This window comes from Aptenodytes forsteri, unplaced genomic scaffold (assembly GCF_000699145.1).
Source record: "Aptenodytes forsteri isolate BGI_AS27 unplaced genomic scaffold, ASM69914v1 Scaffold236, whole genome shotgun sequence".
Taxonomy (NCBI): Eukaryota; Metazoa; Chordata; class Aves; order Sphenisciformes; family Spheniscidae; genus Aptenodytes; species Aptenodytes forsteri.
This window is the reverse complement of record NW_008794456.1, coordinates 3,021,022-3,038,266: the sequence shown is the minus strand read 5'-3', so window position 1 is coordinate 3,038,266 and position 17,245 is coordinate 3,021,022. Positions and strand designations below refer to the sequence as shown.

Sequence of the window (17,245 nt, the reverse complement as noted above, 5' to 3'; positions counted from 1 at the left end):
CCCTTCCCCTCCCCCCCGGCCGGCCGCCCCCCCAAACCGCCTGCCTTCCCAGCCTTGCGGCCCTAGCACAGCGGAGGTTTCTCTGGGAGGTGGCAGCCTCTGAGCCCCAGAGCTGGGGGAACCCCAGAGAGATGCTGCAGCGGGAGATGTGGCCGCTCCGAGCGAGGCCTTGGCACGGGAGGGAAGGGGAATTAGCTCATGCCGGGTTCCCACCGCTATGGCTGGCGCCAGGGCCATGCCTGGCATCTCCGCTTGGGTCTTGTCTTCCCCAGTGTGTCCTCACCTGGAAATCCCTCAGGTCTGAGCCGGGCTCGGGAGCCAGCGGTGGCGGGCTCGGGAGCAATTCAGTCACCTACGTGAGCGTTGGGAGGTCTTGGACATCCGCGGGGGGGCTGGGAGATGCCGCGGCTGTGGGACCGATGGAAAGCCTGCGTCCTTCTCGGTTAGCCCTGGGGCATCCCCAATGGCTCCAGACACATCCATGGGGATCTGAGCTACGGAGTGGGGTGGGACCTCAAACACAAACGTCTCGTCCAGCCCTGCGGCCACCACGGTGGCCTTCTGGTGCTTGTTCTCGAGTGCTTGAAGAGCCGGAGCAGCCCCTGTGCCCCGGGAAAGCGGGACTGGGGAACGTCCCATCCGGACACGCGCAACGTCCCGCTCTGCTCCTGGCAACCTCCACCTCTCCCCTCCCGCTCCGCCACACCAGGCCGCTCTCCGTCCTCCAGGACGGGAGCTACGAGGAACCTCTCGACCGGAGGGTGCTGGTGTGTCCTAGCTGCGGTCTTCCCTCGCGGGGCCGTCTCCCTGCAGTTCCCCCGCCCGGCTGCGGGTCCCTCCCGAAAGCCAACGTGGGTCTTGCCGCTTCTCCCACCCGCAACACAACCAGACGAGCCACGCGGTCGGGTTTTTAAAACGGGGCCTTTCTCCATTTTATTTTGCCCAATAAAAATCCTTCACAGTTAGGTAGAGATAGGACAGTGAGAGATACGTATACATATAGATCTTCATATATATTTATATATATACATATCTCTGTACAGATATATATATATATTCACTGTAGAAAATCGCAAAGGCAGTAGTTCTTCACATCTTGACAACCCAATGGAAACATACAACAGACTAGCAGTAGATTGGGAAGTGCGGTACAGTTTTAACGAGAATTTCCGAAACGGATACACCTTTGCTGTACAAAAACCCCAGAATGCTGCGTTTGATCTCTTTCTTTTTCCACCTCTTGTCTTTAAATACACTGACCAGAGGCAAAGTCAAGACAACGGTGTTTGGAAGTGACCAGTGGACAGGAGAGACACTCAACTTTATGGAGTTCTTTTTTAAATATTCTATTTTGTATTGCAAAGTCTCGTTAAACGCAGTTCGGAGAACCAGCAACAGTCAACGCAGAAACGAAACAGTAACAGAGTCGAGTTCAGAACACTTCTGGTTTGAATTCACAGTAAGAGCAGAGAGAGACCAAGGTGTCAAGAAACGGACGAGAGGAAAGAAAGCACAAGGCTGGGATTGAATTTACAGTCGGGAAGGTCCAAAACGTTGGACGAAGGGTCTAAAGCAGAGGTCCTACACACAGACACAGCCTGCAGCTCACCCGGCGGTGGAGCGGCAGCAGAGAGCTCTGGCTGCTCCTCCGCGGGGCTTTTATTGCTGGTGAAATCAGACAGCAGGCTTGCGCGGGGGCGCCGGCTGGCCCAACCTGACGTTCTCCCATCGGGGAGCTGGGTTTTGGGGGGGACACCTATTGATCTGCTGAAGAACAGACACAGAAGACAGGCAACTAAGCAACGTGCATCGATTTAGGATGAGGAAACCCTCACAAGCGTACTGCCCGGTGCAAGGCAAAGACCAAGAGGGGTTCCTCTCGGCTCACAGCGTTTACCAGGTCCGAGTGAGTGCAAACGAAGACGCCTTGGAGGAGCTCCAGCCCTGGGCCGGGCTCTGCGGGGACGCCGCTGCGTGGAAAGGGACTGCATAGACACATTGGCCGGTTGTGCAGCATTTTTTTTTTTTGCACCGGTGATGGAGCAGTTTCGCACCGGTGGCGGAGCTCTACCCGCGCACGTTTTGCTCCCTTCGGCCACTGGAAGGGAACCCACGTGCCGCCCGTGGGGCAAAGGGGACCTTCTCCTCCGAGAGGGCTCCTAGGACAGCCTGGCTCTCAGGAACGGCAGAGCCAGCGCCATGATCTCCCACTGGTGTCTGGCTGTCACCGAACGTGACTCTCTGAGCTCAGATGCCCCAGGGGACCCAGCGGCTCCCATGTGAGTGAGCTGATGGAGAAGACCTGCTGCAGGGACCCAGTAGCAGTCGTGGAATGGGCACCGGAGGGGGATGGACCACACCTCCTGGGGACCCAGACTGGTGGCCTGCTGGGTATGGGCAGCTTCGGGCTCTCCGGGAATGGGGACGAGAAGACCTGCTGCGGGGACCCAGTAGCAGTCATGGAATGGGCACCGGAGGGGGATGGACCACACCTCCTGGGGACCCAGACTGGTGGCCTGCTGGGTATGGGCAGCTTCGGGCTCTCCGGACAAATGGGGACCGCCAAGCTCAAACCATTGGTGATTATTTGGAGCCAGACTGGACCTCGCATCCCTTTCCAAAGGAGGAGAGCCCAGGGCTGGAGCTATGAAGGTATTCAAGGGAACATTGGCTTGCCTGCAGGTATCAGAGTTGGGAATAGTCCCTTCTAAATCCCTCTAGAAAAACCTATTGCTTTGTGACAGAAAGCAGAGACTTTCTGTCTGAGAAAACAGATCTGTAAGAGAGCCGTGAAAACACAACCTTGCGTGTCAGAGGTTGTCCCAGGCTCCAGATCTAATACGATCCCCTTCATTGGGAGAACCAGGGAGGAGGCTTATCCTGGAAATGCAGAGGTTCATTCCTGGTGTTGCCGGCAGTTGCACTGCCAGCATGGAACATGCTATTGGGAAGCCAACATCTGCAAACAGCTAGTTGTGATCCCAGCCCCTCGATACACTGGGGACCAGGTGGCGTGGGTGCTGCGTGCCCCTGCAGAGCAGGGGCACTCAAACACGCCTCACACCTCTGTCTTTCCAGACAGTGGAAGGACCGGGGAAGCCCCAGAGCTGGCTGGATGTGGTGGTGCGATGGTGTGAAGCCCCATGCAGTGATGTTAAGTCATTGCAAGCCATGGGGATGTCCTTCAGCAAGAAGCAAGATTGCTCTTGGAGGTAAAGCAGGGCTGATCTAGCTGACATGGGAACGACAGAGAGAAGAGTGAGGATCAGTAGTCTGGAAAGCTCCTCTGAGGGCAGGGTTGGGACACACCACTCAGTGGGGGCTTTGGGCTTCTGCTCTGGCTTGTTCAGACATATCTGGGAGAGTACTGTGAGAGGCACTGACTGCTCCTGAGACGACGGGGATGGTGATGATCTAAAAGGAGGCAGGGGAGTCTGGAGAGCTGGGGCAGAGGAGTAGCAGGGCACGGGCAACATGATGAGCAGATCTTTAGCAAGGGGTCTTGATGAAAAGTATAAAGTGGCCTTCAAGGCTCAGGCTGAAGGGTTGGGTTAGAACAACGGCAAGCTGGACCTGCTCCCATCCAGGGCAGAAGTGAGAGCTGTCACTGCACATCAGCAGGATTTCATGGTCTTGGTAGGAACGGAGCAGAGAAGGCTTAGCACGGCCATGGAGCAGAGGCACAGTGAAGAGGCACGAGCTGTCACTGCACATCGGCAGGATTTCATGGTCTTGGGTAGGAACGGAGCAGAGAAGGCTTAGCACGACCATGGAGCAGAGGCACAGTGAAGAGGCATGTGCCCGAGGCCTAGACCCACCCGAGCACCCATCCACAGGAGCACTGTGGGCGGAGGAGCACAGATCTCCCACTGGCCTACGCTCCACTTGCCAAGGCTGGGACCAGGTTCAGGAGACTTCATGGAGCTAAGGTGAGCAGAGATGTCATCAGCACCCCAAGCAGGAGAAGCAAAGACCATGGTGCCTTTGCCTCGGAAGATGGTTCCCTGGTAAGGAGGGTGCTGAGGACGCCCTGGGGTGACCTGGGGAGAGGACGCCAAAGGGGCAGCCAGCAGGACCACCAGCTCTCAGGATACACATTTTCCTGGCCCGAAAACACTGAGCCGGAACAAGCCCTTGTCTGGACCCCGTAGCAATGTCTGCTGCTGAAGTAGAGGAGACCTGTGGCCCTGAAGACGAGTGTAATGGCTTGGCATGCATCCTCTCTTCTCTCCAAGAAAAAAGGGGAGTTGCATCCATCCATTCTGCCTCCTGGGAACAGCCCCTGGTCCACGCTCTCCCTGGGCAATGCATGGAGCTAGTCGGCATGGCCATGGAGGATGCTGGTGTAACCAACTGGGGACAATCAGCTCACCCAGGAACCCCTTGCTACCCTGTCCTATCTAGCACAGGAAAGGCCCCTCATGGCCCTGCAAATGTTCCTAGGTGGGACACAGGGAAATCCAAGCCCTCTCCTGTCCCCTGCCAGCTCTTGTTCCCCCTTCCCAGCCCACACCAGCTTCATCCCTCCCCAGGAAAGCCGGGAGGCAGCTCCCAGCATGCAGCCCAATGCCCTCCGGAGATCTTTGGTCATGTTGCTTGTGAGCTCGCTGTCTTGAGCAAGCTATAAAGTGCCACTGCGAGGGGCAGGAGTGGGGTGGGTTGGTCCTTTCCATGGGCAGAGCTCATGTGCAAGCAGGGCTCAAGGGGGACACCGCTGGAAGCCACTGCCTGCAAGGGGCTTTGATGCGACATGAGGATGGGCAGAGGGGACTTCAGCCTGAACCAGGGGGCAACTGCAAATCCTGGCTCGGGATGACAGCAAGCGTCAAAGCAGGACAGAGTGACACCAGACTACTCTGTCGGAGCCAATCCCAAGTGGATTGCCTTCCTGGGAGGTGCTGAGCCCCCCCCCATTTCCACTGCAGCCAGCAAAAGCTCAGGGGGTGCTGAGCACCCTTGCGTAGCGCTCGGCGTTCGAACGCAGCATCTGCTGCTACTGTCGATCCCGCTCACCAATATAGAAGCCACAGAGCTTTCTTGTCTCTTCATTTAATCATTGTATATACAGAGCTGGGCTGTTATTTACATCCAAGTACACTTGTCTCCGTATAACGTAGCAGCATAAGAGCAACAATTTGATTCCTATTTTAAGTGCGGAAACCCGGAGGTGATCTCCCTCCGGCATGACGCCAGCGACAGCAGGAACAGTGCAGCCGGCTGCCACGAGACAGTGGCAGAAGCTAAGTGGGACTGTGTGAAGCACAACAACGCGCGATGGTTGCGGCTTTCACACCCAGGGTGAGACAGGAGTGCTGGCTGCGCGAGGGGAACTAGCTCAGCCGGGTCGGTGTCTTACAGTGACAGCAACCAACCTCGAAATGATGGTGGAACAAAGCAACCCCACTTGCAGCAAGTGGTAAGAGGGGCTGCTTAGACCTTCCCTTGCCCCAGGATGGCCTGCTTAGCCCAGATCCTCATGGATGGAAATTGCTGGAGCTGATCAGTGTCCTCTGTTTGCTCATATAATGACCATATGGACATGCCTGGAGCACGACTCGGTTGCCCGCACATGGGTGATGCGCCACTAGAGATGCTCCAGGTCTTCCCACCGCTGGCCTGGCTCTCCCATAGGTCTTGGATCATATTGGCCAGCCCCATGCATCAGGTATCCCAGAGCATCTCTAATGTCCCTGGACCCCACGTGTGAGCAACTGACCTGAGACCCTTGTCACCACAGCTTTTGCTGTTGGCCAATGGCAAGTCAGAGGTGACTTCTTGTTTCAGTGGAGACACTAACCACGTGCAAGATTTTGAGGGCAGTACTTGGAGAAGTACACGTGAGCCAGTACATCCCACTGAATCCCATCAGCTCCAGAGCTGGCTGAGCAAAGGTGGAGGAGGCAGCTGGGTTATGGTCAAGCACAAACTCTGAGGTGAGTTTCATGGGACGGAAACATTTTATCAGCCCTGCCTGAGCCTCCAAGAGACAAGATGTCAACCTCCTTGGCCGTTCCCAGGATATGTCATCAAAACGCCAGTCTGGCACCCCTTGGCTATCTTGCTCCAAGGTTAAGACCCCGGGGCCTCAACGCAGACCAAGCTTGTGATGGGAGACTTCATCCAGACAGCGGGTAAAAGTGTTAAGGTCTGGAAGGAGCTAGGTGAGCTCCCATCTGGGCCAGATCTGAGCACAAACAACAGGAACCCAGGTGTCTCACCATCATTTTGCTCCATCTCTGCTGAGTCACCTCCGAGAGAGACTGGTTACCAGCATGTGGCCACACAGTGCCAGCGCATGGGAGGGGACATGAGGGGAAGCAGTGCATCCAGTTGTGGGGAGGATTCCTGAAGAGCAGGAATCCTTCCTGGCAGTTTGGCTGGGGTACTTGCCAAAAACATCTGTATTTTATGTCACCGTAGCGTAGGGGGTTGGTTTCTGCAGGACAGCTGAGTGCTTGGGGGATGCTGGGCGAATCCCAAGAGAGGGAAAACCACCATCATCAGCACAACGTCTTGATGGGTGTCTGCAAGGCGCTCTGTCATCCAGGGAATGGCCACAGTCGAGGTTGCTCAGATCTGGATCGAAACTCCAGATCAAAGTGATGCAGTGAAGAAGAAGGTGAAGGGAGTGTACCTTTCCTCCTCCAAGGTCCTGCTCCATCCCAAGGAGCTCTGCAGTCCCTGATGGATGCACTGTGAGGCCATTGAGTCCCTGGGCAGTCCAGCACCCTCCAGCAGTCAGACAAACCCATATGCCTCCAGGTTTCACTGGGTCCATCAAGACACACTCATTCCTGGCACCACTGCAAAAAAGATCTAGGAAGAAGATGACGGAGCAAACCTGGTATGCTGGAGGGCTTGGCTGACTGCTGCTGACTGGATCCAGGTATGTGGGGAGGCCAGACAAGCCCCTGCTTCTCCTGCCCATGGATTAGCAAGGAGTTCTGGTGAGAAGGTGTCCCACAGGGTGATGCCGGTGTCCATTCCTCTTGGGTGTTAACGCAGCGGGGAATTGTGCTCTACACCTCCTCAACAGCAGATCCTTGAAACTCAATCACTCTGGGTGTTATTCAACCACCGACTGAAACGCTGATTCCTGCGATGGTTAGTGGGAAACCAACGTCAGTGGAGCCAGGAGGAGCAAAGGTGGAAATGACCCTCCAGGTTATTGGACTCATCTTGCGGTGAGGGCACTTGCTGTTGTGTTTGCTTTTCATGTGGTGGCCTCAAAAACACCATACGACCATCTGAGACTAAGCCTCTTGCAATTTCTCCATGCTTTTCCCTTTTGCCCAAGGACTGCAAAGCCCTTCACAAGCACAGATGCCTCACAGCTGCTTTGTGAAGGAAGACGGCGTGGGTTTATCTGAAGTGGAAAGAGAGGCACAGAAAGCCGAGATGACACAAGACACCAGATCTCCAACCCTGACGCTGTGGGATGTTTGACTCCATCTTGAAGGCCCAGTGTATGAAATGGAGGAAGCTCTAGGATTTGCCTGTCCAAGTGTAAGTTTGCGCAGCACATGTGGGTGTCTCCCTTGGCATGGCAAAGCCTGCTGCAGGGTGGCACCGGCAGGCAGCTGCACTCCTTCCTCAGTGGGGTGCGCAGGCTGACGTCCAAGAGCGCTGGAGCGTCTGCAGGATTCGTAGTGGGACTCATCTCTACACCCTTCAGGGGTCAGACCTGACCTAGTCCCCCTTTCTATGGCTGGTCTAGTGAGAGGGGCTTAGCCTGAGCTGCCCTGGTGTTTTCCAGACTGATGGGTTGTGTCTTCCTCCAGCTCCAAAGGCACAGGCAGAAGCGGTGGGAAAAGACGGGTGCCGTCAACTGGGATCTTGAAATGCCCTGGTCTCATCGCACATCTCCATTTTCTATGGCTGCAGGGATGGCTGTCAGCCACCAACAGTTCCTGCCCAGTAATACTGTCTGGTGACCTTGGCTGGAGCTGGTGGGACTAGCTGAAGTCTCCTCTCTCCTGCTCAGCCTCTTTGCTCAGTCTGGAGCTCACCACAACAACGTTTGGTCCCAACTTGAAGGTCAGACCTGGTGATGGGGAGGGAGGAGCTTTCGGGGAAGGGAACATGGGAAATGAGTAGCTTCAGGGCTTTTGTTTGGAAGGTCTTCAGCCCCTCAACACCCTGAGGTTCTTCCTTGGTATGCAGATGAAATGCAATCTGGCGAAACTCTCCCTGGAGTCACCTCACATAGATGTCCCAGGACATCCCAGTGCTAATTCTAGCTTTGTTCTTCTAGCTGCTCCCTAGGGTGAAGAGCCAGAATTCCCACTTGCATTGACCCTTTGGCCACTGCCCAGTCAGTGCAAATTCCACTTCGCAACAGTTTTTACTCTTTGCTGTGGATCACAGTAAAAAAGTGTCCGTGAAAGGGAGAGCCAGACCCACTTTGCCCACCTTTTAAAGCTGAATGCTGGTTTTTGATGCCTGCACCGTTCTCGGCGACTGTCCTTACAGGATTTGGTTATTATTCTGCCAGGGCATAAGCACTTGCGTGATCTTAAGCATTTTCTCTTCTTATGACTGCTTTCATGCTCAGAGTTAGTAGCTGAATATTTTCTTAAGCTAGGCCTGCGTTATCGCTGTCCTTGGAATATGTGATGCCACGTGGGATCGCTATGGGTGCTGTTTGAAACGGCTGTACTGAAGGCTAACGCTCGCCCCGTTGCAATCTAGCGGTAATGCTGATATGTGCTCACTGCAACTCCTGAGTGAGGCTCGGATGCCATTTTTTAAGTAGACCCTGGACCGAGAGAGTGCACCGAAGCATCACTCATTTGGGAATGGGGTAGCACAATTGCCCACTGTTGGGCAAATTGCTAAAGCTTCAGTTTGCATAAACATCCCGCAGGTTTGGAGGCTTCCCCAAACCTTGTTTCCATTGACTTTGGGAAGTAAGAGGGCTCTTGGGAAGGGAAACTATCCTGGATTTCCAAGGTTTTTTTCTTGCTGTAGCCAGCTTGAGTATATGATAAGAATAGGGGGACCAAGGCAGAGGTGGGAGGGTACTTCTGCTCCCAGCGTTGGTCACAACCCAGGAGAGAAGTGGAACTGCAGAAGGAAATCACAAGGAAATGAAAACGCAGCATATGTCAAGCTCTCCTGAGCCTCCAGAGGCTCCTGCTGGGCGATCATTCCTTGTTGGCTTATGTTACCAGGACAGGCTCATCCTGCTCCTCAAGGATGTCCTAACCTCTTGCAACCATGGTAGCCATGGGCTGGCAAGAGGGAGTCATCTGCTAGAGATATGTCTGGTTTCGCTGAAATCAGTGACCAACCTCCCACTGACTTCACTAAGACCACCGTCTGTCTAGACAGGATACTTGATGCAGAACAGTGAGTTTGCTTATGATCCCGAGAGCTTTGCTCCATTAGCCAATGTGGCTAAAAATGCCCTGAAAAAAAAACCTGCCACTTTGAACTGTTTTGCTGCGCGTAAGTGCTTGGAAAACCAAAGAAACCAAATGCAACCCTCCAAAACAACCAACCGAAGAGGGGTGAATTGTAGGAGAGGGGGTGGCAGCCTCTAGTGAAGTAACAGTCACGGCAGATTACAAAAGAGCCAATTGACCCTCACCAGCGGTACTAGGAAAAAAACCAAAAGAGATGTCGCATTATCGATAGAAAAACAACGCACATCCACAGTTATTTTACCTACAGAGCACAGAAGTATAGAGTAAGGGTGAGAGAGCTTGGTGCGAGCAGACTCACACCGCTCCTATGGTAGCGTATTATCCTTCGGAAGATCACTGGCTTGAGTAGGTAGTACATGCACAGCAATTAAAAAAATTATGTTGTATTGTCTTGGTCCCACCTCAGATCTCGGTGGACTCTATTCGCTCGAGTCTGGAGGGAGTCCATGGTTTTTTCTCCTCGGTGTGCGGGGGGCTGGTGGCCTTCGTGTTCATCTCGTTCACCTTGTGCTCCAGGAGCTGGTTCTTCTGGTACATCTCCACGTAGTTCAGTTGCAGCTGCTTCTGATACTTGATGACTTTCTCCTTCTCTTCTTGCCACGTGCGCCGCTCCTCCTCGAAGTCCATCACCTGCTGCTCCCGCTGCTGCCGCTCCAGCTTCAGCTCCGTCTGGAGCCGCTCCACCTCCTTCCGCAGCGTGTTGACGCTGTCCTCGCTCTGCCGCTGCATCTTGGCTTCGTCGCTCTCACAGGCCAGCGGGTCCTGCAGCTTCTCACCAAGGTCCCCACTGAAAGGCCCTGGAGGTCCCATGCTGGCAAGTGTCCGCTTCAGGCCGGAGACCTCCAGCTCACAGTGGTTCAGTTTTTCCCTCAGCACCTGGACCTCGCTCATCTTCCGCTGCAGCTCGCTCTCACAGATCTCCAGGTTGACGCTCTTGGAGCTGTAGGAGTCCTTCAGGGTGAGGATCTGCTCCTCCTTCTCCCGTAGGAAGTTCTTACCTTCCTTGAGCTGTGTCCGCAGTCCCACGATCTCATTCAGCTTCTGGGAGACGTCCGCTTGGGAGTCCTTCAGCTGCTGCTTGAGCAGGGAGATCTCACCCGCCTTCTGGCACACCTGCGGGGAGAGCATCCATGAGGCAGGAGGAAGGCAGTGAAGAGCCGCCACTGCTGCTTGTCCCCTGCGCTGCCTGTGAAATGTCTGTGTGGCCTCGCGTTGGCAGGAGGCTCAGGTAACGGAGGGGACAGCCAGCAACGCTGCTCAAGGACTGAGTTCCATCCTTCACCAGGACCCAGAACATGCCAAAGACCTAGAGTTTGTCCCCACATTTGTGGGGGAGATTTGGTGTTTCTTTCCGGCTCTGAGGGACCTGATGCTGTTCCCAGCTGGAGTTGACCAAACAGCTAAGCTAAGTGCTGTGGTCCTCACCAGTGACGAGCGGACACCGATGCTTCCCTCCCTGCATTCATCTTACTCACCTACCCACAAGCCTGCGGTGCTTGACCCCAAACCCTCTGCTCTCAGCAGGAGTCTTCCCACTGACCTCAGTGGGATCTGGACCTTGAACAAGCCTGAGACAGAAACGTCTCAGACCCACAGACCACCCGGGCTCTCCTGAGCACTGGGAGTGTAGGACAGGATGCAGAGACAGTAGGTATTATTTACTTGTCCTATGACGCTTTCCTTCCCAAAGACTCCTGAAGAACCCAGTTGACTAAATTTTAGGGTTCGCTTCACTGGGGACAGTCCAGGGACTGGTAGCTATTTAATTCTTTTGGGGCAGTGCTTGAAGAGCGACAGCCCCTCTGTCAAAGATCAAGGAGAGAGCTGCAACCCACCCTTGCTGAAAGTGGGACTACCATGCACTGTCCTTGGGCAACGGAGTTTCAGGTTTCATCCTGACTGGCTCAGGTCTCACCCATGTGGTAGGGTACACATGCCCAGTGGAAATACCCTTGCTGCAGTGTGTATTTGCATTACGTAGGTGTCACCATTCAATATGACACTCCTCTGCGCCTGCGTAGTCCACCAAAAGTGACAGTTGCATGAACAGTTGTGGGTATTGGAAGTGAACCATAAAAATGACCAAACCCTCATTTTCCCATGAGCTCCGTGGTTTTCAGGGCTCTGCACTGGCAGATCTGATCTGTCTACTGTGGACGATTGCAGAGACAAACAGTCCCTACCTATGCTGGCAGGAGTCTGGGCTGGGGAGTGGCATCAAGGAACCATCAGTGATCAGAGAGGATAGGCATAATTAAAAACAGACTTGGTAGCCACCTCCAGACTGGGATGTCCCATCCTCCTGAAACTCCTGTCTCTTGTCACACATGAAATGCTTGGCCTTTCCTCCCTCCTGCAGCGCCTGCAAGGTCCCTTGCTGCTCTGCTCCAGTTGGGTCAATGCTCCTCAGACAAACTCCCCTCTCCACTGCCTTCATTGCAACCTCCACCTTTCTCTGCTATAGAGGACTTGCCTGGTGCATAATGTTGAGCAAGACCTTGAAGCTCGGCTATCGGGACAGTCCAGTGCTCACTACGAATGGCTGAAGAGCTAGGAGACGTACCCAGTCACTTCCTACTGGTAGCAGCTTTCCCTGGAGCTGACAGCCGTGGTGGTTCCCCATGCAGACCTAACGCTGTGAGTACCCACATCCACACCAGCACTTGTCCGCAGCAGATGCAGAACTGTATCGCGCTGGTTTAGCTGTAGTTAAGGTGGCGTAGTTACTGCCTAGCTAAAAAACGTGCACAGTTTACTGAAAAGTGCTCTCCGTGGGCTAGCTCTTCCCAAAGGCAGAGAAATACATGATGAAGAACAGCTTGGATAGGAATCAGCTTACAGATTAAAACACTTAAATTTTGGCCTCTGCTTGGGCGCTGTGGAGATCTAGGCAGTACAGTCCATGGAGCCTGGAGAGCAAGTCAACAAGTCAACAAGCGTAGGTGTCTACAAATGTTAGGTGTCTTGATCCACAAGCTGAGTCTCTATCTTGACATCGGTATCACTGGGTTAGCTGTTGCAGACAGAGCTATAGCAGTGTAGCAAATAATCAAAAGCCTATCTGCATTTTTACTGGTGCAAAATCAGGGAACTTTCCAGACCTAACCTGTTGGAGGACACAAAAGAGCAGGGCAGAGCAGCTGGCCAAAGGAGGCATCATGTGGGACAATGCAGCCTGCTTGTTCTGGGATGTAACTTGCAGAGATTTTACGGCAAGCCTCTAATAAGCTCTGCTGAACATCTGCAAATAGCACATTTCAGAGCCTAATTAATCCCAGCTTCATTGACTTTCCATCAGGATTAGCAGAATAGGGTCGTCTTGATTCTAGAGCTACGTTTTGCCTCTGCACTCTTAATAAATTTAAAGTTTCTAGCCAGTCCATGGAAGGATTAAAATTCTTCACATGATCAAGCCGGAAAAAAAATGTTAGCACTGGCTATACAATCAGACTTCGATAAAATGTTCTAAAAATAGAAACAGTAGAAAAAAATATGTAAAACTCAAAAGGAGAACTAGAAAGAGGAATTTGCCTTTCAGCCTTTTAAGAGAGATAAACTTATTAGCAACTGAAAACAGCGTGTTACAATGGAAAGCATGAGGTAGACTTGGCTATCGGTATCATTCTTAGCTCACTTGCTTTATATCTTAAATAAAAAAAAAAAATCAAATATTTGAAAAGCGGTTTCAAGGTTTGCCCAAACACAGATGTTAGAAGAATTTAATTAAAATAGACTTAAACCCAATTTTGGTAGGCACAAATACCTGTATGGAAAGGCCTGTATTCACTGAAACTGTATTCAAATGTCACACGTTGGAGTGACCGGACTGTGAAGCCAAATTATTAACCAGCACAGGAAGCGTGCACAAAACAATTGTGCTCATTTTAGTTTAATTAAAAACTACAGGCTCGGGGCTCAGACAAATGAAGAGGTGACTGAAGTGTCATGTGTTACCTGGAGGCCACCAACCCATAGCCATTGTGTCTGGGGTCCACTTAGGGCAAATGGGAGGTATTTTGGGCTATCAGAGCCCTCAGTGAAAACCTCACTCAAGATCTGTTACAACAAGGCTCTTACCTCCCACTTGGTCTCTTCAATCTTTGGGAGAAACTCAGCCTGTTCCTTCTTGAAAGCCACAAATTTCTTCTCCAGCTCCTCTCGTTGCTGGAGGAGTTGTCCCATATCATCTTGGAGTTTTTTTTTCTCCTGCTGGAGCTTGAAGATTTGGAGCTGCAAGGCCTGCTGAGCCCGCTGCGCCTTTTTGGAGACCTGTTGCAATTTGTTGGCATAGTTTTGCCTCAAATCCTCCATTTCCCTCTCCCAGATCTTCTGCTTCTCCTCGAACACTTGGAAGATGGCTGCCTCGCTTTTGTCCAAGTTCCTTCGCATCTGGAGGACCTCCTGCTCCTTCTCCCACAGCCGATCTTCCAGGTCTTGGATGATGTCGTCCGTTGAAGGTGAGTGGAAAGGCATCGTTTCGTTGAGATGGTTCAGTCTGTTGAACGAAGAGGTGCTCTTGCTCGAAGACCGTCCGCTGTCTGAGGTAGATATCCCGTTGTATCCCACGATGTTCTTGTCCACGTAGGTTGTACCGATGCGGTTGATGTGGCTCGTGGAGGCGCTCATTGGACCCACGTGCTGGCTGTAGCCTGTCCCATACGTGGGCAGGCTCGTTAACGAGTTACGGCCCGAATCCGAAAGGCCCCCCACTTGGTTTGTAGTCCTGTTAAGGCTGCTCTTGTCGAGTCCACTTTTGGGTGCGGATGGGCTATTGCTGTTGGCATGGTTCAAGCTCTTTCTGTTCTCTGTCACCCCGTTGCTCTGCGGCGGGCAGAGGTTCTGCATGGAATGGAAGTTTTTAGGAACTACTGGTTTAAAGGCTGAGGGTCTAACTAAGGGCTCATTGCTCTGCAAAAGGAAAAAGGACCACGCATCAAACATAGCAGGAAGCTTGGTAACAACACACAAAAGAGATACATCGGCACGGGCTGGGGCTGGTGGAGCTACGACGTCTTGGGCTAGTTCCATATTTCTCAGCCTTATTACACCCTGGGCCATTTGGGATTTAACGTGAGGGACCTTTGGTCACTCGTAGGGCAACGCTTTCTCTTCCCTTGTCCCAACTGAAAAAAAAAAGTATCTTGACTCGCCCCAAATCTGCGTGATTTTTCCCTAGAATACTCCTTGGGTCCTCTTAGTGCTCTTTGCAAGAAGGAGGGCTGCCACCTGCCCACCAGACCTGATCAAAACAACTCTTTGATTTTGGCAGATTATATTCTGACGGACTTCTAGCGTTGAGGGTGCATTTCCCTTTTGCTGAAAACTGAACTGAACCCTTGGATTAGCAGCCGTTTTGCCCCAGGAGCACCACGTTTCCCTCCTGCCGGCAGTCATCTCTCCCCTGTGCGGACATCATGTCCTGCTTACGCTGGGATAGGAATAGGTAGGAGCTGTGACCCCAGCAGTGACACCGGGCAAGGAACGTGCTGAAGCTGCTCTTCATTTGAACGTTTGTGTTCCCTGCAGCCATAAGCAATGCTGGGGGGAGAATGGACCGCAGCTGTAAAGGATTTGGAAAGGATTTTAAAACCTTGCACATTCCTCGCCCTGTGAATGCACCTACAGAAACAAAATTTTTCTCAAAATGGCACTGAGTCTCCCCTACTGCAGGTTGGGTTTCAGGTGAAAATTAACCCAGAAGAAGCCGCTTTGTATTAGCAAAGATGTTTTGAAAGTGCCTTCCAGGAGAAACAGAACGAGCCCTGGTGAGCAGGCAAGGTTGGAGACCAAAAGCCTGGCGCCTGGCACGTGGGACTGAGATGGACTACAGGGGCTGGTGGATTAACAACCCCGGAGACAAGGCCACCGAACGCTGCAGAAATGATACTGCATGAGGCAGCGTCCCCAGGGCACAAATTATGGGAGTCGCTGGAGCGGAGCAGCAGGCTACATAAAACACTGCTGGTTCTGGGGCTCTGCTCCTCCAGGCCTGGGAGGTGTTTGCTCCCCGAAGCCGATATGAGCCATGAGGACTGGGCTTGGATGGGTGATAATGCTTACGGGGTAGTTTTCAAGCCTTGTCAGTTTGTCCCTCATGCCGGGATTTTGAAGAGATGCTCATAGCTGCTTTCAAGCAGCACCTTTTGGTGGCAGTGAGGAGATTGCCTGTAAAGGGCACAAAACGTAAGAGTGGGACTCAGATGCTGGACCTACCGAAATGAGAGCCGACTCCAGCTCCCTCCCCATCAATCGGGGAGGCAGGCACGGAATCTCAGGTAGGTTGGAATAGCCAGTGACTTAAATACAGGCTTAAATGGGCTGGAAACTTAGCTGTGGAAGACTTGTGATCATGCTCTTGGGTTCCTCAAGAACTAACATTCCCCTTTGCTCAACCCCCTGAAAGTAATAAGAATTATGTTCTCTGTACATAAAAATGATGCCATCTACATAGTAAGAATTAGACTATCTGTCAGGATTGCACCGTTGCCCAAGGCTTCCTGGTCTGTGTTTTTAGAGATGTGCCACGGTCATCACACTGCTCCAGGAGGTGGGGATTCTCACCTGGTCTAGTTTGCCGGAGATTGGCAATATCTTTGGTGGGTTACTGGGCTCTCGGTATTGGGGAGGAGGCGGCATGTTCTTCTCATTGTTGTTGGTCACGTTCCCACAGATGTCCATCTTCACCTTCTCGCTCTTGCGCAGGTCACCATTGATATAGAGGGAATTGGAGACCTTCTCCGACCTGTATGTCTTCTCCTCGCCCGAGTAGCGGTTGGAGATCTCCCGCGTGGAGTACCCGTTGCGAGGCCCCTCTGTCTGTCGGCCGCTGCTCTGCGTCCGGGTCCCCACGCTCTTCATGGCGAACTCTTGGTCGTTGGCGACTCCGCTGCCCACGCTCCCCATGGTGCTCTGGGAGGTGGGTTGGGATGGCCGGGGAGCAAAACCGTGGGTGTTCTCCGGGCTGGGGTAGGTTGGGTCACTAAGAATGGGCAGCGTCTCTGGCGTGGCCATGGCAGCGCAGAGGTGAGGTGGAGGCACAGGTCAGTGGCACTGGGGGAAGGAAGAAAAGGAAAGGACTGTTAGAGAGATGCCTTTTATCTACCATACCCTTTGCAGATCGGCGTGGTGCAGAGATGAGCAAATCTCTGGGCTGGGTGGTGCAAGGACAGAAGCTGTCATGTCTCAGTATATGGTATGGAGCAGACGATGGGGCTATCCTCCTCTCCGTGACCCCCAGCCCCCCCCGGAGGAGCAGCCTGCACTGGTCCCCCAAATCCCACTCACTGGTATGCAAAAGAGCTGCTCTTAAGTCCAAGGGTTGGGTGCTCCCAGGGGAGGGGGTTGCGTGGGTTTTAGTGGGCACAGCTCTACAGCATCGGTTGGATGTGACCATTTGCAGTTCCCAAGCTTGAATTATTTCTGTCACTTTTCCCAGGTTTGAACAAGTTTGTGTGGCCGTGGGGATGGAAGGTTTCCAGCCTGGTCCATCTGTAGGCTCATACACTATTGCTCCCTCCAGTGCATCCCTTAGGGATGATTCAACAGGGCTTAAGCAACACGCGTTCCATCTCTTCCTTGGGAGTGTTGTCCCATAGACTCGAGCTTTTAAAAAGATGCTTTTGTCCAGGTGTCATCCTAAATTTTCTTTGAAACCTTTATTCCCCTACTCCATTTTGTTCTTACCTAGGCTGTGCCTTGGATTGGCCAAAACTAGGCCATGGGAAGTGGATATCGTGCAGATAATGTTTTTAAAAGTTGTCTTTGACCTGGTCAAAGACACTGGGACCAGTCCTCACATGTCTGGATGCTCTTCCTCA

At 52.9% G+C, this 17,245-nt stretch overlaps 1 protein-coding gene and 1 long non-coding RNA gene across 3 annotated transcripts; both read right to left on the bottom strand.

Annotated features, from left to right (window-relative positions):
* Positions 1-913: 913 nt before the first annotated feature.
* On the bottom strand, positions 914-3,692 carry LOC103908328. Its single transcript, XR_658151.2, has 2 exons — positions 2,435-3,692; positions 914-2,302 (listed from the first exon to the last, which is right to left on the bottom strand). It is a non-coding gene; the product is annotated as an uncharacterized LOC103908328 (long non-coding RNA).
* A 57-nt stretch (positions 3,693-3,749) lies between these two features.
* On the bottom strand, positions 3,750-16,544 carry LZTS3 (leucine zipper tumor suppressor family member 3). Of its 2 annotated transcripts, none has more exons than XM_009290683.2 (3): positions 15,990-16,544; positions 13,506-14,267; positions 3,750-10,541 (listed from the first exon to the last, which is right to left on the bottom strand). In XM_009290683.2, the coding sequence occupies exons 1-3, from the start codon at positions 16,437-16,439 to the stop codon at positions 9,831-9,833; spliced, it is 1,923 nt and encodes a 640-aa protein (XP_009288958.1). In that variant the 5' UTR covers positions 16,440-16,544; the 3' UTR covers positions 3,750-9,830. The 2 variants fall into 2 exon arrangements, with proteins under 2 accessions (XP_009288958.1, XP_009288957.1); XM_009290682.2 differs by having other exon boundaries at positions 13,506-14,336; positions 15,990-16,542.
* Positions 16,545-17,245: the final 701 nt, after the last annotated feature.